Raw genomic sequence first — 27,760 nt, forward strand, 5'->3', positions numbered from 1 at the left:
TCACACCCCTCCTACTTCCATCCCTCTCTCTCTCTCCCTCCCTTCCTTCCTCCCTCTCTCTCTCTCCCTCCCTCTCTCTCCCTCCCTCGCACCCCCTCTCTCGCTCCCTCCCCCCCCGCCTCTCCCTCTCGCTCTATCTCTCACTCTTTCCCTTGTTATGTATGCAACAAAGGTTCAAACTGAGTTCTGTTTAACTAAGCAAGGTACAACCGTGGCTCTGCCTTATTTAGGCCCAAAGTGCCTGACTCTCAATATCGCTGGCCTTTTATACCTGAGCAGCACCATGTGCGCGCTGCTCAGTGGCCTCCAACAATGACGCCATCTGGTGGCTACAAACAGAATGTACATACATGACAATACCCCCTCTGAGGTCTTTCACAGGTTGAGACGGTCCGGTGCTTTGCGCTCCCGGGTTCACCATCTCAGTTCGATTCCAGCCTTGGGTGAGCGTGCGAGGTCTGTTGTGGCTGGATGACTGACTTGTTGGGGGTGGGCAGTGGCCATGTCAGGAATTGCAAGTCCATTTTTATTGAACAGGTCCGTGATGGAAATTCCGGGTTCACTGATGCCCCTTGAACCCACTGAAGGCTGCTGATAGGTTGGTTGGTCGTCGATGGTTTCTTCGTCCGACTGCTCTGGCTCATCTGTGTGCCTCAGCTTTGTCGGACCAATGTGTTTCCTGCAAGTTTGCCCATTCTTGAGCTTAATAATGAATACTCTGTTGCCCTCCTTGGCCATGGCCATACCAGTGACCCATTTGGGACCCTGACCATAGTTCAACACATATACAGGATCATTAACAGGAATCTTGCGTGACACAGTTGCGCGATCGTGGTACCCTTGTTGACTTTGTCATCCTTGTTGACTATTTAAATCCAGGTGTACCAGAGATAGCTTAGCCTTATGACCTCTTTTCATCATGAGTTCAGCAGACGAGACCCCTGTGAGTGTGTGGGGTCTTGTCCAGTGACTCAGCAGTGTGCAGGACAAGTGGGTCTGCAGTGACCCTTGGGTTACTCTCCTCATGCTTTGCTTGATAATTTGTACTCCACGTTCAGCTTGCCCGTTGGACACAGGCTTGAACGGTGCTGACCTTACATGTTTTATGCCATTAAGTTTCACAAACTCCTGAAATACCTGACTGGTGAAGCACGACCCATTGTCGCTCACCATTATGTCAGGCAGACCATGTGTCACGAACATGAGATTCTCTATGATTGCTGTGGACATGCTGGATGACATCATTATGCAATCTATCCACTTCGAATAGCATCCACTACCACAAAAAACATCTTGCCCAGGAAGGGACCTGCAAAATCTACATGGATCCTGGACCAAGGTTTGGATGGCCACGACCACAGACTCAGCGGCGATTCCGCTGGTGCTTTGCTGAGCTGCATGCAGATGTTGCACTGATGCATGCATGCTTCCAGCTCCAAATCAATTCCTGGCCACCACACATGGGACCTGGTGATGGCCTTCATCATCACTATACCAGGATGTGTGCTGTGTAACTCACGCACAAACTTCTGTCTCCCTTTCTTGGGTATTACAATGCGATTGCCCCACAATATGCAATCTGCTTGAATAGACAGTTCGTCCTTGCGATGAATGTACGGTTTGGCTTCCTCGCACATTTGCTTAGGTATGGCAGACCAATCCCCTTTGAGGATGCAACCCTTTACCACCGATAAAATGAGGTCCTGGCTGGTCCAGGTCATAACTTGTTGAGCCGTGACAGGGGTTCCTTCACTCTCAAAAGCATCCATGATTAACATTAAATCCGCCGGTTGTGGCGTTTCCACCTCCGGTGTGGGCAACGGCAACCGGCTCAAAGCATCGGCACAATTCTCTGTGCCAGGTCTGTGGCAAATGACATAATCATAGGCAAATAATGTCAGCGCCCACCTTTGGATGTGGGATGAAGTGTTGGTATTGATACCTTTGCTCTCGGAAAACAATGAAATGAGCGGCTTGTGATCGGTCTCTAATTCAAACCTCAGACCGAACAGGTATTGATGCATCTTTTTAACACCGTACACACACGCTAAAGCTTCTTTATCTACCATGCTGTAGGCTCTTTCTGCTTTAGACAAACTTTTGGATGCATATGCGACAGGTTGAAGTTTCCCCGACTCATTGGCTTATTGCAACACACTACCAATTCCACATGGCGATGCATCACAGGCCAAAACTAAACATTTACATGGGTCATAATGTACCAGCAGCTTGTTCGAGCAAAGCAGATTGGTGGCTTTCTCGAAAGCTCTGTCTTGCAATGCGCCCCACACCCAGTTGTTGCCTTTTCTCAATAGCATTTGCAGTGGTTCAAGTAAGGTGCTCAATTTAGGTAGGAAGTTACCAAAATAGTTGAGTGGACCCAGGAATGAACGCAGCTCCGTCATGTTCTGTGGCTTGGGTGCATTCTTGATTTTCACGTCAGTAGGTCTGATGCCATCAGCGGCGATTTTCCTCCCGAGGAATTTGACCTTCGGTACCATGAAGACGTACTTCGAGCGTTTACGTCTGAGTCCCACTCTGTCCAAACGCAGTAGAACCTCTTTCAGGTTGTTCAGATATTCCTTGGAGTCACGACCGGTGATCAGGATGTCATCTTGGAACATGATCGTTCTGAGGACGGACTTCAGTAGACTTTCCATATTCCTCTGGAATATTGCTGCAGCCGAGTGAATTCTGAAAGGGCACCTGTGGTAAATAAACAGTCCTTTGTGCGTGTTAGTGCACGTAAGACTCTTCGACGTCTCGACCAACTCCTGTGTCGTATAGGCCGACGTCAAGTCCAGTTTTGTGAACGACTTCCCTCCGGCTAGCGTCGCAAACAAGTCCTCAGCCTTCGGTAATGGGTACTGATCTTGTTTCGAAACCCTGTTGATCGTAGCCTTGTAGTCTCTACAGATTCTGACTGTGTCATTACTTTTCAGCACAGGAACAATGGGGCTGGTCCATTCATTAAATGTGACCGGTGATATGATCCCTTCACGCCGGAGTCTGTCCAGTTCAATTTCGACCTTCTCCCTCATCATATATGGCACTGCCCGAGCTTTATGATGGATGGGTTTTGCATCTGAGTCCAGGTGGATCTGCACCTTGGCTCCCGTGAAGTTGCCGATACCCGGTTCAAACAGCGAGGGGAACTAGCTCAATACTTGGTCACATGTATCTTCCTCCGATGACAATGCCTTTATGTCGTTCCAGTCGCATCTGATTTTCTCCAACCAGCTCCTGCCGAGCAGCGTTGGGCCATTGCCTGGAACAATCCACAGCGGTATCTCGTGAACCGCACCATTTTATGACACATTAATTTGTGCATTGCCAATCACCTTTATCAGTTCTTTGGTGTACGTGCACAGCTTGGCATTAACAGGGCTCAGCCTGGGCCTCACAGTCTTAGTATCCCACAGCTTATTACATGCCCTCTCGTTCATGATCGATTGACTCGCTCCCGTGTCCAGTTCCATCGATACCGGTATCCTGGCTAAAGGGATCAAGGGCTATGGAGAGAAGGCAGGAAAGGGGTACTGAGGTGAATGATCAGCCATGATCTTATCGAATGGTGGTGCAGGCTCGAAGGACCGAATGGCCTATTTTCTATGTTTCTATCCCGTTAAACTTCACATTAATCAAAATTGGTTTACTCTTGGTTATGAAAGAGTACAGTCCATACACTTCCTCCTCTGGCATCTCAGATTGCGTATCTGGATCCGCACTAGTCCGACTCTCATCCTCCACGTGGTGTGTCGCAGCTCGCTTGCTCATCTGCGGACACTTGCGCTGGAGATACCCCGCTCTCAGACAACCTTTGCAACTATATTGCTTAAATCGGCACTGCTGGTGCCGATGATTTCCCCCACAACGCCAACACGGAGAAGTCCGATACATTCCCGCTGACAGACTTTGGGCAGCCACAGGTTTCGCAAACGCAGCCGGATAGGCCCTGCCATGTGCCACTCTGCCGAACGCTGAATCAATCGCATTTACACTACTTGCCGAGGTTCGGTTCTTCACCGATATTTGCTTTAGACTCCTGTCCATCATCATACATGATTGAGTGATCTGGATGGCCCTTTTTAAAATCCAACTCCTCCACCGCCAGAAGTTTGTGCAGGATCACCTCGTGGTTGATACCGATAACAAAGAAGTCCCGCAGCATGTCTGCCAACACCATCCCGAACTTACACGGTCCCGCTAGACGTCTCGGGTCAGCAACGAATTCCGCCGTGCTCTGGCCCTCCGATCGAACGTGTGTATAAAACCTGTATCTCGAGATGATGATGCCGTCGTCTGGCTTGAGGTGCTCCCGTACCAATGTACACAACTCTGTATGTTTTCTCTGTTGGATCACTAGGCATGAGTAGATTCTTTATCAGACCGTAGATCTTTGAACCGCACACAGTGAGGAACACGGCCCAGTGCCGATCTGCATCATCGAACCCCTTCATTTTGTTGGCCACGAAGTACTGGTTCAAACGGCTCACAAAGTCTGACCAATCTTCTCCCTCCACAAATCGCTCTAAAAATTCAATCGTGCTCATTTGGCAAACAAACGTTCTTGTATTCTCATTGCCAAATGTTATGTATGCAATAAAGGTTCAAACTGAGTACTGTTTAACTAAGCAAGGTACAACCTGGCTCTGCTTTATTTATGCCCAAAGTGCCTGACTCTCAAAATGGCTGGCCTTTTATACCTGAGCAGCACCATGAGCGTGCTGCTCAGTGGCCTCCAACAATGACGCCATCTGGTGGCTACCAGCAGCATGTACATACATGACAACCCTCTCCCTCCCTCTCAGTCTCCCTCTCTGTCAATCTCTCTCTCCCTCTCTCTCTTGCTCTCTCTCTCCCTCCCTCTCTCTCCATCCCCCGCTCTCCCTCTCAGCCTCTCTCTCCATCCCCCTCTCTCACTCATTCCCTCCCTCTCCCTCTCTCGGTCTCCCTCTCTCTCAATCTGTCTCTCCCTCCATCTCTCTCTCCCACCTCCTCTCTCCCTCCCTTCCCCTCTCCCTCCCTCTCGCTCTATCTCTCACTCCCTCTCGGTCTCCCTCTCTCTCTCTCAATCCCTTTATCTCTCTCCCTCCCTCTCTTACACACTCCCTCTCTCTCACTCCCCCTCTTCCTCCATCCCTCTCCCTCCATCCCTCTCTCTCCCCCTCTCTCTCTCTCCCCTCCACCTCCCTCCCTCCCTCTCTCTCTCACACCCTCCCTCTCTCTCTCTCACACCCTCCCTCTCTCCCTCCCTCCCTCTCCCTCCATCCCTCTCTCTCTCGCTTGCTCTCTCCCTCCCTCCCTCTCTCTCTGGTGACAGGAATCCTGTCAGTAATGACAGGTTGTGGCACATACAGCTGTCACTAGAATCCCCCCCCCCTTCCCCACACACACTGCATTATGCACCTTGCAATGAGCAGTGTGTGAGGGACCGGCTGTAATTTACATTTGTATAAAGAGCAGAAACCACTTTCATTCGCTGTAACTTGCTTTGGGACATCCGGTGGTTGTGAAAGGGGCTATATAAATGCAAGTCTTTCTTTATGCCTGGAGATTTAGCAAGTAATTTTAAGCCAACTCGCCCAGCGGGACACTGCCGAGATTGAATCGGCCGCCCAGCTTTACTTCCTGTGGACTTCGGCGGTGTAAGACGGACAATCGCTCCAATCGCCTCGGATTCCCACCAGCGGGCTGGCTTAAAATCACCCGTCACTCCAGGCTCCAACCTACTGAACTAGCTTCCTTAGTAAGGCAGCCTCTTGTGGTTTAAAAACACCTTCATTCAGCACAGGCCTTGGTACAAGCCTGGGCCTTCCCTGGGCTGCTCGGCCCAGCTACTGACTGAATCTCACTGAGCCGTCCTCTTCTTATCCTTGTGTGCTGATCATTTTCAGATGGTCCCCGAGTCAGAGCTGCTGATGACAGTATTTCTCCGTTAACCCTTTGGAGAAGTGCACCCTATCCTCTGAGAATACCCAACCCCTGACCTGCTCTTGTTGCCACGGTATTTCTGTGGCTGGTCCAGTTAGGTTTTGTTGTGTATCTGGAAAGCATGCACTCCCATGTTCTGCCACCAGGGAGCTCATCCCCTGAAGTCCCAAGGGATCCCAGCATCCCTTGGGAGCACTGTATATAAGGCATGTTCCTCACTCTGGAGTGTCTTATTAAAGACTGAGGTCACTGTTACTTTAACCTCCCTGTGTGCAGCCTCATCTGTGTTAGGAACACAATAACTGGCGATGAGTTTACGAATCCAACGCAAAGATGCAGCAAACTGTGGGCATCCTGGAGAAGTTCTCGGAGGGTGAGGACTGGGAAGCCTATGTCGAATGGCTAGACCAGTATTTTGTCGCCAACAAGCTGGATGGAGAAGGAAGCGCTGCAAAAAGGAGAGCGATCCTCCTCACAGTCTGTGGGACACCGACCTACAGCCTCATGAAGAATCTTCTGGCTCTGGTGAAACCCACAGATAAGTCGAATGAGGAGTTGTGTACACTGGTTCAGGAGCATCTCAACCCGAGGGAGAGCATGCTGATTGCTAGATATCGGTTCTACACGTGCCAGCGATCTGAAGGTCAGGAAGTGGCGAGCTACGTCGCCGAGCTAAGGAGACTTGCAGGACAATGTCAGTTTGATGGCTACCTGAGCAAATGCTCAGAGACTTTTTTGTACTGGACACTGGCCACGAGACCATCCTACGAAAACTTTTGACTGTAGAGACACCGATCCTCAGTAAGGCCATTGCGATAGCACAGGCGTTTATGTCCACCAGTGATAACACCAAACAAATCTCTCAGCACACAAGTGTTAGCAATGTTCATAAATTAACTGGAACTGTGTTTGCGAGCAGAAATGTACAGGGCAGAACCCACGAGTTTGCAACTGACAGCAGGCCTCAGGTGACCCAGATGACTCAGAGTCCCCAACAAAGGATGAATGCAAGGTAATTCACACCTTGTTGGCGTTGTGGAGGCTTCCATTTAGCCTATTCATGTCGCTGCAAAGGGTATGTTTGCAAGAGATGTGGAACAATGGGGCACCTCCAACGAGCTTGCAAATGAGCTGCAAGCTCTGCAAAACCTGCTAACCACCACGTGGCAGAGGAAGATCGGTCCATGGTGGATCAAAGCAATTTCGAGCCTCAGAGAGAGGAGGCAGATGCTGAAGTACACGGGGTGCACATATTTTTGACAAAATGTCCACCTATAATGTTAAAGGTAAAATTGAATGGCTCACCTATAGCCATGGAACTGGACACTGGCGCTAGCCAATCCATCATGAGTAAAAAGATGTTTGAGAGACTGTGGTGCAACAAGGCATTCAGACCAGCCCTGAGCCCCATCCACATGAAACTGAGAACGTACACCAAAGAGCTTATCACTGTCCTGGGCAGCGCCATGATCAAGGTCACCTACGAGGGCACGGTGCACGAACTGCCACTCTGGATTGTCCCGGGCGATGGCCCCACACTGCTTGGAAGGAGCGGGCTGGGCAAAATCTGCTGGAACTGGGAAGACATCCGAGCGTTTCACATGTCGATGAGGCCTCATGTACCCAGGTTCTTAACAAATTTCCTTCCCTTTTTGAGCCAGGCATTGGAAACTTTTCCGGAGTGAAGGTGCGGATCCACTTGGTCCCAGAGGCACGACCCATTCACCACAAGGCGCGAGCGGTACCTCACATGATGAGGGAGAGAGTGGAAATTGAGCTGGACAGGCTGCAATGCGAGGGCATCATCTCCCCAATGGAATTCAGCGAGTGAGCCAGCCCGATTGTTCCAGTACTCAAAAGTGATGGCACGGTCAGGATTTGCGGCGATTATAAAGTAAGTATTAATTGTTTCTCGCTACAGGACCAATACCCGCTATCTAAGTCAGACAACCTATTTGCGACGCTAGCAGGAGGCAAGACGTTCACCAAGCTCGACCTGACTTCGGCCTCCATGATGCAGGAGCTGGAGGAGTCTTCGAAGGGCCTCACCTGCATCAACACGCACAAGGGACTGTTCATCTACAACAGATGCCCGCTTGGAATTCGGTCGGCTGCAGCAATCTTCCAGAGAAACATGGAGAGCCTACTCAAGTCGGTACCACACACGGTGGTCTTTCAGGACGACATATTGGTCACGAGTCGGGATACCACCGAGCACCTACAAAACCTGGAGGAGGTCCTCCAGCGACTGGATCGCGTAGGGCTGCGGCTGAAGAGGTCGAAATGTGTCTTCATGGCAACAGAAGTGGAGCTTTTGGGGAGAAAGATCGCGGCGGACAGCATTTGGCCCACAGACGCCAAGACAGAGGCTATCAGGAAGGTGCCCAGGCCACAGAATTGTCATGGAGCTGCGGTCGTTCCTGGGTCTTCTCAACTATTGTGGTAACTTCCTACCAGGGTTAAGCACCCTTTTAGCCGGCCCCTAAGGCCTGTTCCTCATTCTGGAGTGTCTTATTAAAGACTGAGGTCACTGTTACTTTAACCTCCCTGTGTGCAGCCTCATCTGTGTTAGGAACACAATAGGTTTCTGGTCAATGGTGACTGCCCCGCCCCTCCCTCGGGATGTTGGTGGTGGAGGAATTCGGCGAGGGGGATTCACCTTAACGTTGGCAGATGGATTGGCCGAAGCCACTGGAGAAATGGCCGAGATTGCCCTGAGGGATTTGGAAAGACGTAAGTCGGTGGCAGGAAGTGAGTTTGTGCCCCTGCGATTCGCCCAGACTCCAAATTCTCAACTGTGTTCCTGTGACAGGAGGCTGGACATCAACCCATGGGGAAGGAAACATTGGCAGGGCTGTGGGGAAAGGGCAGGGGGAGTGGGACTAATTGGATCGCTCTTTCACAGAGCCGGCACAGGCCCGATGGGCCGAGTGACCTCCTTCTGTACTTATTCTGTGATTCTACAACAAGACTTCTGTCTTCTGAAGCTCTTGGATTATGTTTTGATAGTTGTGTGTGGGAGCACAGCCTGGTCTCACTCTGCCTGTGTGGGTCACTCCTCCACTGAGACGCCTCGGGATCACTGACGTATCACAGGTGGAGCTGATCATTTTGTCCACTGCAACCTCTGATTGGCAGCCAGAGAAAGACTTGCATTTATATAGCGCCTTTCACGAACTCAGGACGTCCCAACAACCTGCATTTATATCTTACCTACAACATAGTAGAACATCCCAAGACGCTTCACAGGAGTGTTGTAAGACAAAAGAAAATTAATTTGACACCAAGCACGTAAGAAGAAATCACAGGCAGATGACCAAAAGCTCGGTCAAAGAGGTTTAAGGATCATTTTAAATGAGGAAAGAGAGGTAGAAAGGTGGAGAGGATTAGGAAGGGAGTTCCGGAGCTTAGGCCCCAGGCAGAATTTGAGGGGTGCTGACATCTTGGGGGGGGGTTGTGGGGCTGGAGATTACAGAGAGGGGCAAGGACATGGAGGGATTAGTAAACAAGGATGAGAATTTTGAAAGCGAGGCATTGCTTAACTGGGAGCCAATGTAGGTCAGCTAGCACAGGGGTGATGGGTGAGCGGGACTTGGTACGAGTTAGGACATGGGCAGCCTCAAGTTTGCTTAGGGTAGAATGTGGGAGGCCAGCCAGCAGTGCGTTGGAATAGTCAAGTCTAGAGGTAACAAAGGCATGGATAAAGAATTTCAGCAGCGGAGGAGCTGAGGCAGGGGCGGAGATAGGCGATGTTACCATAGGTGGAAATTGGCGATTTTAGTTATGCCGCGGAGAATAACAGCCAATGAATTAACCTTGAAGTGCTATACTGCTATAGGTCACTCCTATACTGTTGGAAACGCGGCAGCTAATTAGCGCACTGCAAGCTTCCACAGACTGCCCGTTGGATAGCTCTTTCAAAGAACCGGCATGGGCCGAATGGCCTCCTCCTCTACTGTATCATTCTATGAAAGAGGGAGAGAGACAGAATATTGTGAGATGTGTGAATTTCAGACGGTCTTGGAAGTGGCGAGAGGCCAATATTTATCCCTCAATCAACATAACAAAAACAGATGATTGGTCATTGTCACATTGCTGTTTGTGGGAGCTTGCTGTGCGCAGATTGGCTGCTGCATTTCCCACAATACAACAGTGACTACACTCCAAAAGTACTTAATTGGCTGTAAAATACTTTGAGATGTCCGGTAGTTGTGAAAGATGCTATATATATCCAAGTCTTTCTTTGTGTGTGTGATGGGGAGGGGTGTAGCCTAGGAGACAATTACTAGGAAGGGAAGTGAGAAAAGCTTTATATCGTCAGTCTGGCTTATTTGTCCTGTCTCGCTTCAGCTGATTATTCTCTGTGCTCATTCAGCAGCTGCCCACGGAAATATCTATAATCAACTGCTCTCAACTCGAGGCAAGCGTGCGACAATGAGGTCACAGTCATTAGTTCCTCAGTCCCTATGTCTTCATCTTCCAGTGACATAGTGACCTATGCAGCTTTAACTTAATCATGACAGCAGAAGGTTTAAGAGGCTGTGTAAGTGCAGAGCAATGATTCATTGATCGTCACGTTAGGGACCGTCCATAACTCTCTAAATCTCTTCAATTTCAGGAGAGTACAAAATATACTTTTCATAGGGTGGGGAGGGGAGGGGAGGGGTTAACAAAGAAGCAAGCGTTTAGAAAATTGTATACTTTGGGGTAGGTAAACTCTTTTGTTTATTCTTTCACGGGATGTGGGTGTCACTGACAAGGCCGGCATTTATTGCCCGTCCCCAATTGGCATGCCCGATATCCATCGCTCCGCCACTGGTGGCCGTACCTTCAGCTGCCAGCTCTGAAATTCCCTCACTAAACCTATCCACCTCTCTCTGCTCCTTTAAAACGTTCCGTAAAACTTACCTCTATGACCAAGCTTTTGGTCACCTGCCCTAATATCTCCTTATGTGGCTCGGTGTCAAATTCTGTTTTGATGACGCTCCTGGGAAGCGCCTTAGGATGTTTTCTTACATTAAACATGCTATATAAATGCAAGTAGTTGTTGTTGTATTTGAAGCATCAGAAACACTCTGAGAATTCACGATAACGGTGAGAACTTCAACCTTTCCCCCACTACTTCCTGACACTTCATCTCCATTAATCTGTCCTCCTAAGTGGACGAAAAAGGTTAGCAGAGACAGACCATCCCACTCCAGGCTCATTTGTGCCCCACAAAGTGCGACTGGAGTCAGGAGGCGGCACATGAGGCAGCTTCTTGCCTCATCTCCCTCAACATATATAATTTTATTAACAATTCTTAGGATGTGGACGTCGCTGGCAAGGCTGGCATTTAATGCCCAGCCCTAGAGAAGGTGGTGATTAGGCTTCTTCTTGAACTGCTGCAGTCCGTGTGGTGAAGGTACTCCCGCAGTTCTGCTGTTAGAGAGGCAGTTCCAGGATTTTGGCCCAGCGACGATGAAGGAACAGTAATATATTTCCAAGTCAGGGTGGTGTATGACTTAGGAACATTGGAACAGGAGGAGGCCATTGAACTCGAGCTGGTTCTGCCATTCAATTAGATCATGACTGATCTGCGATCTAACTCCATCTACCCGCCTTTGGCCCATATCCCTTAATAACTTCATTTAACAAAAAGCTATCAATCTCCGATTTAAAAATAAAAATTGATCAAGTATTAATTGCCGTTTGCGGAAGAGAGTTCCAAACTTCTACCACCCTTTGTGTGTAGAAGTGTTTCTTAATTTCATTCCTGAAAGGTCTGGCTCTAATTTTTAGACTATGCCCCCTCGTCCTAGACTCCCCATAGTTTCTCTCTGTCAACCTTATCTGTTCCCCTTAATATCTTGGAAAACTTCGATCAGATCACCCCTTAACCTTCAAAATACTAGGGAATACAACCCCAATTTGTGTTATTGCTCCTCGTAACTTAACCCTTGGAGTCCGGGTATCATTCTGGTAAACCTACGCTGCACTCCCTCCAAGGCCGATATATTCTCCCTAAGGTGTGGTGCCCTGAACTGTTCCCAGTGCTCCAGGTGTGGTCTAACCAGGGCTTTGTACAGGTGCAGCATAACTTTTACCCCCTTGTATTCTAGTCCTCTGGATATAAAGGCCAGCATTCCATGAAATTTGGAAGTGGTGGTGTTCCCATGCCCGTGCTACCCTTGTCCTTCTAGTTAGAGGTTGTGGGTTTGGGAGGTACTGTTGAAGACGGTGTGGCAAATTGCTGCAGTGCATCTTGTAGATAGTGCACACTGAACCACCTAAGGAGATATTAGAGCAGGTGACTAAACGCTTGGTCAAAGAGGTAGGTTTTTTTAGGAGCGTCTTAAAGGGGGAAAGCCAGGCGGAGAGGTTTAGGGGGTGGGGAATTACAGAGCTTGGGGCCCAGGCAGCTGAAGGTACGGCTGCCAAAGGTGGGGCGGTGAAAATCGAGGATGCGCAAGAGGCCAGAATTGGAGGAGTGCAGAAATCTTGGAGGGTTGTAGGGCTGGAGGAGATTACGGAGCTAGGGAGGGGCGAGGACAGGGAGGGATTTGAAAACAAGGACAAGAATTTTAAAATTAATTTTAATCTTAATGAACTCTCTGTGTCGGTCCAGCGGTTATATTTTTTGTACCTATTTTTAACAGCCACTGCCTGTGTGTGTCCTGGTGTGTGTGCTTTTCAAGTAGTGAGGCTTCTCCCTGACTACCAGTTATGTCATCTGAGTGATTGATGCTGAGTTCACTCTTGGTGACGTGTTGCCACACTTGTTTGGGTGATCCTCGCTCTCGTGTATTACAGATGCAACCAGTGCTGGCAAAGCCTCGTCACTAAATCTGTTTCTGCTCCTTTGACGATTTGCAATTTTTTTTTTAAACATGCGCATTTCGCAGATTGAAAAATGAGCTGGCTGTTCACACCTGTCTGGTGTTTTTGCACTGTGGACTGGCTCATTGTTAGAGGCTGCCCCCTGATTGGCTGCTGGTTACAGCACTGACCGCACTCGACCAGCTCCCGTTGGGCGGGCCACATTGTCCGCATGCCTGACACAAGACTCCCAAAGCAAGCACTCTACTCGGAATGCCTACATGGCAAGCGAGCCCCAGGTGGGCAGAGGAAACGTTTCAAAGACACCCTCAAAGCCTCCCTGATAAAGTGCAACATCCCCACCGATACCTGGGAGTCCCTGGCCAAAGGCCGCCCTAAGTGGAGGAAGTGCATCAGTGAGGGCGCTGAGCACCTCAAGTCTTGTTGCTGAGAGCATGCAGAAAGCAAGTGGCTTGACCCATCCACCTCCACGGAGGTGTGTGGGGGTCCTGACCCATCCACCTCCATGGCACGAACCTGGTATTGCAGTACTTCCAGGAACGGTGCTGTGGCTCTAGGCCTTTTGGCTAAGAGCATTGGCGCAGAGTGATCCTTGAATGGGCCCAAGGTGACCTCTGGCGTTTGTGATTTGACAAAGAATTGGAACGATTGGCTACGAATTTCCAAAAATAAATGCAGAAAGCAAGCGCAGGCAGCGGAAGGAGCGTGTGGCAAACCAGACTCCCCACCCATCCTTTCCTTCAACCACTGATGTCCCACCTGTGACAGAGACTGTAATTCCTGTATTGAACTGTTCAGTCACCTGAGAACTCACTTTTAGAGTGGAAGCAAGTCTTCCTCGATTCCGAGGGACTGCCTATGATGTTGACTTGTCATTGTTCCTAACAAAATCTCATTCTCAGATATCGCACATTTCATTGGGGTGCGGTAGTGTGGCGATTATGCTATTGGGCCAGTAAGCTAGAGGCCTGATCCAATAACCCAGACAAGCATGGGTTCAATTCCAATCATGGGCAGTTTGAGAATTTAATTTCAGTTGAACTAAAAAGCTGGGATCGGTAAAAGTGGCCGTGAAGCTTTTGGATTGTTGTAAAAATGGACGTAAAAGATCCCACGGCACTATTTCGAAGAAGAGCAGGGGAGTTATCCCCGGTGTCCTGGCCAATATTTATCCTGCAATCAACATAACAAAACAGATTATCTGTCATTGCTGTTTGTGGGAGCTTGTTGTGCGCAAATTGGCTGCCCCATTTCCCACATTGCAACAGTGACTACACTCCAAAAGTACTTTATGCTTTGAGACATCCAGTGGTCGTGAAAGGCACTATATAAATGTAAATCTTTTTTAAAAACCCAATATTTATCCCTCAATCAACATAACAGATTATCTGACAAAGGGTCATTGACCCGAAATGTTAACTCTGTTTCTCTCCACAGATGCTGCCTGACCCGCTGAGATTTCCAGCATTTTCTGTTTTTATAAACTGATTCTCTGATCATTATCACATTGCTGTTTGTGGGAGCTTACTGTGGACAAATTGGCTGTTGCGTTTCCCACAGTGACAACAACATTATTTCAGTGACTGTAAAGCTCTTTAGGATGTCCGTGGATCATGAGAGGCACTATAGAAATGCAAGTCTTTTCTTTTTATGGGAGGGAGATGCAACGAGTTGTCTCAAATTGCCATCTCACCCAATGTTGATAACACCATGTGCTTCCTCTCCAACAGCAGCCACAAGACCCAGTGCAGAGGGTGAAAATCTTAGTGTTTTCCCAATAAGGGTCCTCTGTAACACAAAAGCAAAATGAATGCGGATGCTGAAAAGTCATTGACCTGAAACACTAACTCTGCATTTTATCAGGGAGCCTTTGAGGGTGTCCTTGTAACGTTTCCTCTGCTCACCTGGGGCTCGTTTGCCGAGAAGGAGTTCCGAGTAGAGCACTTGCTTTGGGAGTCTTGTGTCAGGCAGGCAAACAATGTGGCCTGCCCAGCGGAGCTGGTCGAGCGTGGTCACTGCTTCAATGCTGGGGATGCTGGCCTGATCGAGGACGCTGATGTTGGTGCGTCTGTCCTCCCAGGGGCTTTGCAGGATCTTGCGGAGACATCGTTGGTGGTATTTCTCCAGCGATTTAACGGGTCTACTGTACATGGTCCATGGTCTGCAGGGCTGTAGTGATGCCCACCCTCCTGTATGGCTCAGAGATGTGAACCGTGTACAATAGGCACCTCAAAAAGACTGTGACACTCACTTTGTGACAGGCATTTGGTTGATGGAAAAGTGGGATGTGGGGCAGGATTTTGCTGGTAGCTCTGCTGAGGTTGGGTGTTGCTTGTGACCATCACAGGTTGCAGCTAATGTCGCTGTCCCCACCTGTACTCGGTGTGACAGCTGCAATAAAATATTCCCTGGGGAAAATAATATCGGTTCCCTCTGATGGTTGAATGTGTAGCACATCCTGTTATTTATTTGTAAAAAATGTCAATCCATGCAAAGAGAGAGAGCCGGAGAGCGAGAATATAATAAAGCACGTGGATGTATAATGTGATCTAGCTTTGAGCTGCGAACTTGTATTTTCTCCTCCTCTCCCTTCCCCCCCCCCCCCCCCCCCCCTCACTTCTTCCGGAACCGTCAGCCAGAGCATATATAAAGCGAGTGGAGGTTCTGCTAGTGAGTCACCGCAAGCTGAGAGCCACACAGGATCCCTCTGCAGCGAGGAAGAGATTTCTGCAGCCGCAAGCAGCAGTTCTTGTGCTCTGCCCATCCGCCAGCCTTGTTGTTTTACTGTTAGAGAGAGGAATTATTCTTGATTTTAAAAATGGTACACTATTCGATTGTTATTGTATTCGGCAGGCGATTGAGCCAAAGACCCTCACTGGAAGAACTGGAGCAAAGGAACATATTGAGATGTAAGTAAGATCTCTGGACTGTGTGTGTGAATTTGTCCTTGAATTTAAGACGTGTGTGCAGATTGTCGGGGTACATCTCTCTCTCTGTGAATTATATTTCAATTCAAACGAAAATCCTGCAGCAGAATTTCTGCATCAGAGCTGGTTCGCCTGGTCTGAGTCTCAATACATGGTTTGGGGAGTTGGATAATGTTCTGGGTGCTGTGTGCAAAGAAAATAACTGTGGATTTGTAATTGTTTAATTGAACAATTATGAATATCACAAAGCAAATTATTTAAAGAGGAGAAAATAATCTGGCCAGCAGAGAGATTTGGATGAATGCAACAAAAAAAATGGTCCTTGAATTTATTGTTAAATGCATTTCTCTGAGTGATGTGCCTGGGAATTTATAAGTGCCCCTTATCTGCCGCAGAGCACCAGGGTGCAGACATGTGTGGGTGGGGGGGAATCCGCCCCCGCTGCCCCCCTCCCCCTCGGTGCGCGGGAGCGACGAAAAACGGAATCCCACCTTCCAAGTACGTCATCGAGGCTTCCCTCTGACGTCGGGCAGCAGCTGATAATTACATGTAACTGTTTCACCGCCGGGGAAATCCCACTTCCAGCTCCCCACACGCTCACCCCTCCCTCCCCGCCTGCCCAATCTCTTTGTGTTTTTGTATCTGGGGGGGGGGGGGGGTGGATCATACTGCTCTAATCCCCACCCCCCTACCGAATTAACTACCCGCCCATTTGTTGAAGTTTAGTATTTTTTTTAAGTGTAAGCAGCAAATTGTAATGCAATAGATTCCAAGTCACAGCAACCCTGCTCCTGCTGATCTACCTTGGGGGGAAGGGTTGAGAGCTCACAGATCAGCCAGAGCTGAGAGAAAAGGTTCAGTGGCCACATTCGGAAAGACCAAATCTGCACATTTGCCAGAATGGTACCAGGAATGAGGGACTTCAGTTATGTGAACAGGCAAGAGAATCTGGGATTGTTCCCCTTGGAGCAGAGAAGGTAAAGGGCAGATTTACTGACAGTGTTCAGAATTATGAAGGGCTTTGGTAGAGTGGCTAGGGAGAATCTGTTTTCACTGGCAGGAGAGTCGGTAACTAGAGGACACAGATTTAAAGTAATTGGCAAAAGAACCAGAGGGGGAGATTGAGGAGAATTTTTTTTCCTGCAGTGAGTTGTGATCTGGAATATACTGCCTAAAAGGGCATTTGATAAACACTTGAAATTTTCAGGGCTGTGGGGAAAGAGCAGGGGACTGGGATTAATTAGATAGCTCTTTCGAAGAGCTGGCACAGACCCAATGGGCCGAATGGCTCCCAACTGTGCTGAAAGATTCAATGATCAAAGTCATTGGGATTAATCCCACATGCAACATACAGGGGAAAGATTTTCCTTCACTCGCTTGGGGAGAGGAATTAATATTAAAGTAACTGTCCTTCTATTAGTATCCTATTATCCTTTGACTAGCTATCACTGGCCAAATAATAGCCTGTGTAATCTGTGGAATAACAAGTGAGCTCAAAGGAGTAATTCAAGGGTATGTAAGCCGCTAGATCTCCGTGCCCCGGGTCTCTGTTGCTCCTTGGGCTGTGGCAGACCCCTGGATTCCACAAGTGGTGGTTGAGGGAGCATCAGACCCTTCATACCCTGCACCATCATCGACTGCCTGGGCCCCAAGCTCTGCAATGCCCTCCCTAAACCTCTCTGCCTCTCTACCGCTCTCTCCTTAAAACTTGACCAAACTTTTGGACACCTGTCCCAGCAGCTCCCGATGTGGCTCGTTGTCAAATGTGATCTGATAACGCTGCTGTGAAGCACCTTGGGATGGCTCACCACGTTAAAGGTGCTCTATAAATGCAGGTGGTTGTTGTTGATGTCCTGGAGAGGGTGGGAAATGGCAGTGCGAGTCAGTGGGATCCACTGCACGTTGTCACTCAGCCCAATAGCAGAGTGAGATGCACTGTGTGTGTGTGTATGTGTGCGTGTGTGTGGGGGGGGCGCTCCTACTGGGTTCCCGCTTCAGCTCACCTGCACTATGTCAAGCCCCTTGTGCATTTCCAACAGAACTCCTGCCTTCCCGGTTCTCCTGCCTTGCATCGGAGCGGGAAGGGGGGGAGGGAGCCTCAGACAGGCAAGCAGCTCCCAGATTCGAGTCTCGAAGATCCCCCCCAACCACTCACACACCACGAGTGTGCCGCTCCTCACGTGGGGCCATCGATAGGACAGGATAGATGGGTCTCCTGTTGGAACGCTCGGTGACGTCGCTGTACGAGGTGTCCTCGCACACGTCACGGCTGACGGAAGGGAAGCACGGGAAAGGGGAACACGGGAAAGGGGAACACCCCCCCCAAACGTGTAACTCGTGCTGAATGACTCTTGTGACATATTTGCAAAAACCTTCGATTGTGTCTGACCCCCTCCCTCCCTTTGTAAACACAGATAGAAATGAGGAAGAGGAACACGAGGAGAGACTGGAGATCAGGAGGAGGCTGACTCGCAAGGTAAGCCTCACTGTCATTACTCGCAGCAATGTAACCGCCAACCTCTGCAATCAGCAGCCCCACTCGCAGCTCACATACCCTGCCTCCGAGCTATGGTTGGAGCGGGTCACCTGAGACCAGCCATCAAATGGCAAATTAGCAGCTTTTTCGGGGTTTTCTCAAATGAATCTTCTATAGAATCGTAAGTGCTCTTGAGAAGCACGAGGAAATCCAAAGCTTCAATCTGAGGAAAATGTGCAGAGCTGTGGGGAAAGAGTAGGTTGTGGGGGGGGGGACTAATTGGGCAGCTCCTTCAAAGAGCCGAATGGCCTCCTCCTGTGCTGTATCGTTCTATGATCACGGATTAACCCCACGTGCAATGCACAGCTTTTCCTGCACTCGCTTGGTGAGGAGGGATAGAGGAACGCCACCCCTGCTGTTCCGGGGTGCGGAGACCGGAAGCTCCAGCTTGGAATTGCGGGTTGACAGCGAGAGGGATGCGTGTGTCCAGTGGGTGTCCGTACCCCCCGTTATGGAATGGGGTTCGGGAGCCCCTAAGACCAGTCTGCCTCCCCACCCAGGACATGGGAGTGCCTTTAAGAGGATGCTATGTGAGGCACCAGAGAGCAGCAGCACTGCCTCCTGTGCCATCTGGGGAAATGGCAGGGCAATTTATTTTATTCCGTGTTTTCTCCTGATTTTCAAATGTCAGAAAGCCTGCTGCAGAGATACAGCGGACCACAGACTTTTATATATCGGCCAATCTCAACATGGAGCTTCCCGGTTGAATGTGCGTTCGGAGTCTCTCAGCCTGCTGAGACAGTGCTGAAACCCCGCCCCCTCCCCCCCCCCAACTCACTTTGAGAAACTACACGGGGGGGGGGGGGGGGCACAGATGCCTCTGAGACCGTGTTACTGTGACACTCCACTTGCTCGCTGAGTAGCAGCACGGTGGACTCAGATAATCCCTGAACCCTGTGGCACAGAAGGAGGCCATTCGGCTCATCGTGTCTGGTGCTGGAGGGGGCCATCTAGCACTGTACTCCTCAACCGATGCCAGCTTCCTGGTGCATCCTGTGAACTATCTAATGGACAGGGCCTTCCGGATCTTCTCTGGTTAATGACCGGCCATTCTCCTCCTCTGTCCCTTGCAGCTTAGCCTGAGGCCCACAGTAGCAGAATTGCAAGCCCGCCGAATCCTGCGCTTTAATGAGTATGTGGAAGTAACGGAGGCCCAGGACTATGACCGGCGCGCTGACAAGCCCTGGACTCGGCTAACGCCCGCTGATAAGGTGAGAACCTGAAGCACTTTCCACTATTTACACTGCATTTACACTGTACTGCATTTACACTGTACTGCATTGACACTGTACTGCAGCCAGAATTGGACAAGTAACACTGCAGAGGCCCAATTATAATTCAAGTGTCATTCAAATCAATGCCAGCTTCTCTTCTCCTTTCTTGCATTTTCTGTGAATCTCTTTCGGTCTCGTTGTCTTTCTCTTTCTCAGTCCCTTTCTCTCTCTCTCTTCCTGTCTCTGAGTTTCTCTCACTGTCTTTCCCTCTGCCAGTCTCTTTTCCTCTGCCCCGAATCTCTCCTTTTTTGTCTTTCCCTGCGTCTCTTTCTCTCTCACTGTGTGCGTGTCTCTCTCTCCCTCTCACAGACATTGAGTCTCTTCTCCTCTCTGTGGCGTTTCATTTCCTTCCCTTGCTTTGAGGAGAGAAGCAGTTGATTTGAATCAAACTGCAATGCCCCAGTGTAAAAGCTGTGTAATAGATCCCGTGGTGCATCCTGTCTCCATAGTGATGCTTTGCAAAGAACTTACCGTATGGTGTAAAGTACACGGAAGAGGCTATTTTTAATTCTTTGCCATTTTAAGGCTGCACATGTACCACTTTAATGCGAAAGAAATGGATATTTATTTGAATATTGATAATGTGTAGGCTATGCTGAACAGATACACTGCCACACCACATTGACTTGCATTTATATAGCGCCTTTAACAGAGTAAAATTGTCCAAAGGAGCGATTAGCAAGCAAAATATGGCACCGAGCCACATAAAGGGATACTAGGCCAGGTGACCAAAAGCTTGGTCCAAGAGGTAGGTTTTAAGGAGCGACAGAAAGGAAGAGAGAGAGGCGGAGAGGTTTAGGGAGGGAATTCCAGAGCTTGGGGTTCGGGCAATTGAAGACACGTCCGCCGATGGTGGAGCGATTTAAATCAGGGACACGCAAGAGGCTAGAATTGGAGGAGCGCAGAGATCTCTAGGGCTGTAGTGCTGAAGGAGATTACAGAGACAGGGAGGGGTGAGGCCATGGAGGGACTTGAAAACAAGAGTGGGAATTTTAAAATGGAGGCACTGCTGGACAGCGAGCACAGGGTACATTGATCCCAATGAAGCCAATTGTCAAACCGCTCCTCCCCCCCAGTTTATTGACTTTTTTTTATCTTGGGATCCTTTTCTGGTGTTTACATAAAGAGTTATGGAGAATTGGAATACAGGGAGTCAATGCATGCAGCGTTATCACAGACATGACCTTTTTCAATGCATTAAAGGTGTTGCTGCACACAGTGAGCAGGGCTGTTCTCCTTCCCTCTGCTCAGCAGGCAGCACTCTCACCTCTGAGTCAGAAGGTTGTGGGTTCGAGTCCCACTCCAGGGACTTGAGCACAAAAATCTAGGCTGTCACTCCCAGTGCAGTGCTGAGGGAGTGCTGCACTGTCACAGGTGCCGTCTTTCGGATGAGACGATAAACTGAGGGCCCCGTCTGCTTGCTCAGGTGGCTGCAAAAGATCCCAGGGCGCTATTGTGAAGAAGAGCAGGGGAGTTATCCCCGCTGTCCTGGGGCCAATATCTCTCCCTCAACCAACATCAATAAACCAGATAATCCGGTCATCATCACATTGTTGTTTGTGGGAGCTTGCTGTGCGCAAATTGGCTGCCGCGTTTCAGTACTTAATTGGCTGTAAGGCACATTAGGATGTCCTGAGATGGTGAATAGCACTATATAAATGCAATTTCTTTTTTTCAGGTGTTTGTGGTGGGAGGGGGAAGATAATTTACACTGAGGGGCGGGGGGGGGGGGGGGGGAAGCAGAGACAGAAAATGTAATGATGGTTGAATTTCTGGCAATCGATAAGGGTGCCGAGATTATCGCTTGAATATTGGTCCGCCTGTCCAAGATGGTCAGGGGTAAATATCTAATCACGTTAACATTGCCTTTGTGAACCCACCCTATTAAAAATAAACATTGCACCTCATTTTGTGGGAATGATTTGAAAGCAGTGTGGAGGTGGGGGAGGGGGGCATTGCCAGCAGTGTGAAGGGCTTGTGATGCTAATGGATTGGGAACAGTGGAGCTTGAAGCTGTAGGACTGGCGACATTCAGTGAGATGCCAGTAATCCGATGCGGTTGAATTCCTGGCCTGCTGTGATCAGTCACATGACGCCTTTCTCCTTTCTCCTCTGTGATTACCAAGGCTGCAATACGGAAAGAACTGAACGAGTTCAAAAGCCGAGAAATGGAAGTCCATGAAGAAAGCCGACATTTAACAAGGTACGTTGGACCTGGGTTCTGTCTGTCCCTCTCCCCCTCTAGCTCTCCCTCACCCGCTCTCTGCCTTTCTCCCTCTCTCTCTCTGACACTCTCACCCTCTCTCTGCCTTTCTCCCTCTCCCTCTCGCTCTCTCTCTCTGACACTCTCACCCGCTCTCTGTGACTCTCTCTCCCTCTCTGTCTCTGACCCTCTTTATCAGACTGTCTCTCACTCTCTCTCGCACCCTCTCGCTGTCTCTGACCCTCTCTATCAAGACTGTCGCTCGCTCTCTGTCTTTTTCACTCTCTTTCTCACATCTGCCTCACTTTGTCTGACTCTCCCTGGCTTTCTCTCACCCTCTGACTCAGTCTCTCACCCTCTCTCTATCTCTTGCCCGCTCTGTCTGACTCTCCCCCTCTCTGTCCGTCCCTCGCTCTCTGTCATAACAGACTGTTTATCAGAGTTCCTGGCAGTGCTATTGTTTAGTGCTGCATTATGACATCAGGCCCTCCCGCAGTCAGCCCCCTCCCCTCCCCTCCCCCGGTCTGGTGTGAGAGGCGCATCTGATGAATTTGCAGTGCTCACACTGCAACACCCCCGGTGCTTTGGAACATGAGTCAGTACCAGGTACTTGAGGCTTCCCACACAGAGCTCTGCCTCATCTCGGCACCTCTCAAATGCCAGACATTGAACCCTCTCTGCTGGGTGAGCTAACCAAGAACATCAACACAATTACTCAGCCATTGCTGCGATACTGCTGCTCACTCCCAACCTGCAGCCGCCTTCTCCTACTGAGGGTCTGGGAGCCACCTGAAATAATCCCATTATACAATAACATTCACATTAGTGGATTGTTCTGTCCTGTACTCTCCTCTCCCCCTTCTTCTCCTGTCCTCTTCACCCCCTCCTCTCCCCTTCTCCTCTTCCCGCCCCCCTCCCCTTCTCCTCTCTCCCCTCACCGCCCCTTTGACCAAGCCCGCCACCTGTCCCACCTCCCAATGTGGCTCAGTGTCAGATATTTGCCCGATAACGCTGCGGTGACCTCGGGAGTTAGTGCTACATTAAAGGTGCTGTGTGAATCAATGCAATTGCTGCTGATGGTACTAATGAGCCCTCCACTTATCTCCCCGCCCCCCCCATCTCTAGGTTCCACCGCCCATAAAGGAAGCAACGATCAGCTCTACCAGAGACTCAAATCGTCGAGAATTGGAGACGGTGCGTTTGTGGAATGGTAACCGTGACCATCCGGGACTTGACACGTGTTCTGTACACCTTCCTGACGGAAGCGGCTGCTCAACAGAGGACTGACCCTGCAACAACAACAAAACAAACACAAATAAGAGAAGTTTTAATATCTAAGTAATTTTTTTTTTAAAGATTCTTTCTCAGTGGAGGTGGGCTGGCTCTTTTTGTTGTGGCTGGAAGGGGGTTTAAAAAAAAACCCCAAACAAACAACAAGAAATAATAATGATGTGATGGCAGTAGAGGTGGGGACTGTACCAGAGAGAATTAAGGGCACTTTGAGAAGCCAGTGCAGAGAGCAGATTGCATTAACGTACTGCTGCCGACATGATAGCAGACAGGTCACCAAAGGCCGTGTTGTGCCATGTCGAGAAAGGCGGCCGGGATATTGTCCTGCCGTTTACTGACCGGTTTCAGCTTCTTCCCTCTTTTTCGAGGAAGCAAAATCAGACTGGAAAGGGGTTCAGCGTCTTTGTTAATGTAATTCCAGCAAGCGACTGCTATTACCTGTTCAAATCGGCACCGAAAGCTGTCCTGATGGTGGCTAGAAGCCACACGCAGCTCATATTCTGCATAAAATACACAGTGAACACCAACCAGTGTTTAGCCTGAGTATATGTCGTGTTACTGATCTCTCTCTCTTAACCCCCTGAATGCTCATTTTATCAGTTGGCGGTTCTTTAAGGGTGTTTATAATGACCTCTCTCTCTCTCTCTCTCAACACTCGCTATAGCTCACAGACACAAAAAACGGATTATTTTACCGCCTTTCAACAAAAGGCGAAACCGCAGCGAGACGGAGCGGGGATTTTTACACGCGCGTAAATTCGTCGCAAAATCGGCGTAGGAGAGGCGCATGCAGACTGGGTGGGCAGGAAGGGAGCTGTGGAGAGGCAGGTCCACGGTACTCAATAACTGAATTGGGTGGCACCTTGCCCATTGGTGGGGGGAGGAGGGAGAGCTGGTGGTGGCTGTGGGGATTTGCTGGCACACGTTGAGCGGCAGTCTGCAATTGGACCTCTCCGCCCAATGACGGAGGGGAGCTGGGTGGGGTGGAGGGGCTTCCAGCCGACGAACCCTCACCTTTCGCCCGCCTGGCCCCGAACCAACGTTCCCGCTAAACTGCGCAGGCCGTACGGCGGTCTGGAGCTCCCGCGCAGGCCACGCGCCGGCTTTCCAGTGGAAGGAAAGAGCGCAGACGCTCGAACATTTGAACAGGCTGCGCGGCCCCCTCATTTCACCACTGCTCCTTCCGGCTCCTAGAGCTGCTCATTTGAGGGGTGGTGTGGGGCCACCTAGGCAAATCCTGCCCCCTCCCAAGGAGCAATTGACGGTCTACGAGATGTCTTGAGGCGCTTTGTAAAATGCAAATGTTTCCTTTTCGGTGTCATAATCACGTCGCTGTCAGCATTCCCCCCTCCCCCACCCCCCCCCACCCCCACCGCCTCCAATCCCCAGGAGTCTCTCCACTCCCACTGCCCTTCCGACAGGGTGCCAAATGGTGACGATTTTTGTGAGCAGATAAATCAGCCAAAGACTTTAGCACCCGTGCATTACGGGTCTTTCACGGCGGAGGGAGACACTCCTCAGTCATAAAGACTGATGGGCAAAGGGGCCAAGGAGCGGGTGTCAGAACTCACGGTGTCTGATTGCACTGTGAAGCTGTGATTGGCTCGGCACCATTGCGGCAAAGTGCTCTGTGCCCACCGTCCATCCAACTGACTCACACCTTTCCCTTTCGTCCAACAAGTTGGTGTTTTGTAGATTATTTTTTTCTCTCCAAGTTACAGAAGTGAGAGAGGTCTGTCTGGCACTGTGTTGTCAGCTTTGTTTCTCAGCACTTGCATTTATTTGTTTATAACCTTGATGGAAACACGTGGAAATGACCAGGGTCAATTTCCCAACTGGGGCCAAATGGATTGTGGCATTCGGCCATTCTTAATGTACAATCGTCTGTAAGGGACGAGCGAAGGGAATTGGGGCAGGGAGGGAGGGTCAGAGTTGGGCTGCCGACTGCCCAATAGTCAAAGGGTATGAGCTGAACTAACAGGGGTCGATTGCGGAGAGGGTGGAGAGAGCGACAGAGAGAGAGAGAGAAAGTCTTTAGGGTGGAGAGTGTCCCAGAAAGAGAGTGTTTATTTTCATCAGATGCGATGGGACACGAGAGTTCCAATCGCCATGGGAACTCCCTGCCGGATAGCCGGTGGGAGATTGGTGACCCGCTGCTGGAATTGGAACTGGACTTTCTCGTGAATCGGGGCGGGGAGGGAGAGGAATAGAAAAGCAAAGGACTCCAGGTCTTTGAACGTGCACTAACTGATTGTGAATTTAATGTCTTCACGAAAAACTGTGACTTGAGCTTTCGAGAAGCGGATGATGGTACACAATGGTGTGTACACCCAGCACGTTGCCAGATGTAACCGCCCTGCGTTGTGCTGTATTGAGGAGTGCTTATTCGGATTTGCCTCAGGCGTCGGCCATGCTTGCCCGAAAGCCGCCCAGTGCGGGCCGTGTGAACCTGTGAACCTCTTTCCTCCCCCCCCCACCCCCCCCCTGCCCAAGGCCCCTGATACCTTCTGTAACCAGACTGCTAGGGAACATGGAGGAGAGGGAGATCCACTCCCTCTGATTTATTTATTTCCCACCTTTCCCTACAGGGGGGGGACGGGGAAGCGGAAAGCTCCCACCTCCAGTCACAGCCCTTTTTAACAGGGTCGGGATATTTTAATACAACAGGGTCTGAAACGCACAAAAAAACTTAATGCCAAAGAGAGAAAATAAACCTCACTTTTTAACTTTGTTTTAAATTCATTCACGGGATGTGGGTGTTGCTGGCAAGGCCGACATTTATTGCCCATCCCGAATACAATGGGGTGGCTCGCTGGCCCATTTCAGGAGGCAGTTGAGTGTCAACCACATTGCTGTGGGTCTGGAATCACATATAGGTCCAGACTGGGTAAAGGGCAGCAGATTTCGTTCCCTAAAGGACATCAATGAACCAAATGGGTTTTTACGACAATCCGATAGTTTCATGGTCACCATTACTGACAATGGCTTTTTAAAAAAATTCCAGATTTATTTAATTGAATTTAAATTCCCCAGCTGCCGTGGTGGGATTTGAACTCCTAAATCTTTGAAGTGCTTCCCTGTCATATCAGAATTGTTTAAAAACTAATTTTCTGCAGGGATAATGCTCAGAAGTTTGCAAACCATGAAATCAAAACCCGGTTTTGTTCAAATTAAATGGATCAGTAATTCCACCCCCCCCCCCCCCCAACTTCTGCCCTGCTTTACTTAACCACCCAAACAAAACTCACTGAGGTTTCACTTGGGCAGTGTTTGAGGCAACGAGACCGAATTATTGAGGTCTGATCAGACAAAGCAGCTTCTATCACCCGTCCCGCACAACTGGCAGGCCGTACTGGCAGCTGCTGAAAATCTAACTGTGCTTTTAACTTTGTGTGGACTTCCGTTCGGCAGGCGGAGGGTCCCATCAGATGTGCAACAGATGAATGTAAATTTGATTTATATATTGTATTGGTTGTAAATAACTGGAAGAAAAATGTATGCAGTCTAGAGTCTACAAATGATTTTACACCTTGTCCATGTGTTTTTGTAAAGTGTTGCAAATATATATATTTTCAAAAAAAAACAACGCTCTTTCTGTATTAAATGCCATGCTTTGTTGCTCTTATGTTTGTACAGCCAACCCAGGTTACTTGTGTGTTTTCTTTTTACATTCCTACAATATACATTCTTCTCATTAATGGGTATTTAATGTGACAACATTATATTATAAGCTAACTATTGGTTTCCATCACTGAGCACATTTCGAAAGTGCCTTAGTACATACATGGCTTGGTTGATTGTGTCAAGATTTCTTTAATAAACTTCTATCAAATGCACACTTTGGCTCATTCAGTAAATGTTATTTGTTTCAACAATGAACAACATTGAGGAGTCTGGGTGAAAGGCCCATGGTTTAGTGCAGGCCACACCAAGGATGGGAAGAGTGGGTAAGAACAATAGAAGAATCCAAGAACGATTAACGGAAAGACTCGGATTTCTACAGCGCCTTTTCGCAACTGCAGCACGTCCAAAGTGCTTTACTGCCAATTAAGTACTTTTCCAAGTGTAGTCACTGAAATGCAGGAAACGCTGCAGCCAATATGTGCGCAGTAAGCTGCCACAAACAGCAATGGGATAAGTGATCACATATCTCCTTTGATGATGTTGGTTGAGGGACAAATGCTGGTTAGAACACCTCTGTTCCTCTTCGAATATAGCCATGGGATCATTTACCTCCACCTGAACAGGCAAATAGTGCCTGGGCTTAACGTTCACTTCAAAAAAGGCACCTTGACCCCTGCAGTACTCGCTCAAGACTGCACCAAAGTGTCATCTCATGTGCTCAAGCCCTGGAGTTAAAATGAATTGACAACCTTCTAACTCTGAGGCAAGAGTGTTGCACAGGGCTCCCCTGGAACGTCATGTACTGGCTGGAAATCAAATCTGGAGCAACTCTTCAGCGGTGCGCACCATTGTACCTCATCTCTCACACTTACAGCTGTGTTCACCACTGTACCTCATCGCTCACACTTACAGCTATGTTCACCACTGTACCAACATTGCTCACAATTACAGCTGTGTTCACCACTACCAACATCGCGCTCACTTACAGCTGTGTTCACCACTGTACCTCATCGCTCACACTTACAGTTGTGTTCACCACTGTACCAACATCGCGCTCACTTACAGCTATGTTCACCACTGTACCTCATCGCTCATACTTACAGCTGTGTTCACCACTGTACCTCATCGCTCACACTTACAGCTATGTTCACCAC

General features: G+C 49.3%; 1 protein-coding gene and 1 long non-coding RNA gene across 5 annotated transcripts in view; one reads left to right on the top strand and one right to left on the bottom strand.

Moving 5' to 3' along the window:
- LOC139272931 (phosphatase and actin regulator 2-like) overlaps nucleotides 1–26,811 on the top strand; it is a 187,955-nt gene extending 161,144 nt beyond the window's left edge. For 3 of the 4 annotated variants that reach the window (XM_070889057.1, XM_070889058.1, XM_070889059.1), the window contains 4 exons: nucleotides 15,607–15,662; nucleotides 18,095–18,156; nucleotides 19,290–19,427; nucleotides 21,617–22,621. In XM_070889057.1, the coding sequence (XP_070745158.1) occupies nucleotides 15,607–15,662; nucleotides 18,095–18,156; nucleotides 19,290–19,427; nucleotides 21,617–22,171 (811 nt within the window). In that variant the 3' untranslated portion in view covers nucleotides 22,172–22,621. Of the gene's footprint in view, nucleotides 1–15,606; nucleotides 15,663–18,094; nucleotides 18,157–19,289; nucleotides 19,428–21,616; nucleotides 22,622–22,818 lie in introns of those variants that run through there. The other variant, XM_070889060.1, reaches the window with a different exon arrangement.
- Nucleotides 1–27,760, bottom strand: part of LOC139272932 (uncharacterized) — a 111,563-nt gene that overhangs the window by 62,756 nt on the left and 21,047 nt on the right. Inside the window, exon 3 of the long non-coding RNA XR_011594974.1 lies at nucleotides 22,857–22,982. This is a non-coding gene — a long non-coding RNA (uncharacterized lncRNA). The remainder of the gene's footprint in view (nucleotides 1–22,856; nucleotides 22,983–27,760) is intronic.

The sequence above is a fragment of the Pristiophorus japonicus genome, chromosome 9 (assembly GCF_044704955.1).
Source record: "Pristiophorus japonicus isolate sPriJap1 chromosome 9, sPriJap1.hap1, whole genome shotgun sequence".
Classification (NCBI taxonomy): domain Eukaryota; kingdom Metazoa; phylum Chordata; class Chondrichthyes; family Pristiophoridae; genus Pristiophorus; species Pristiophorus japonicus.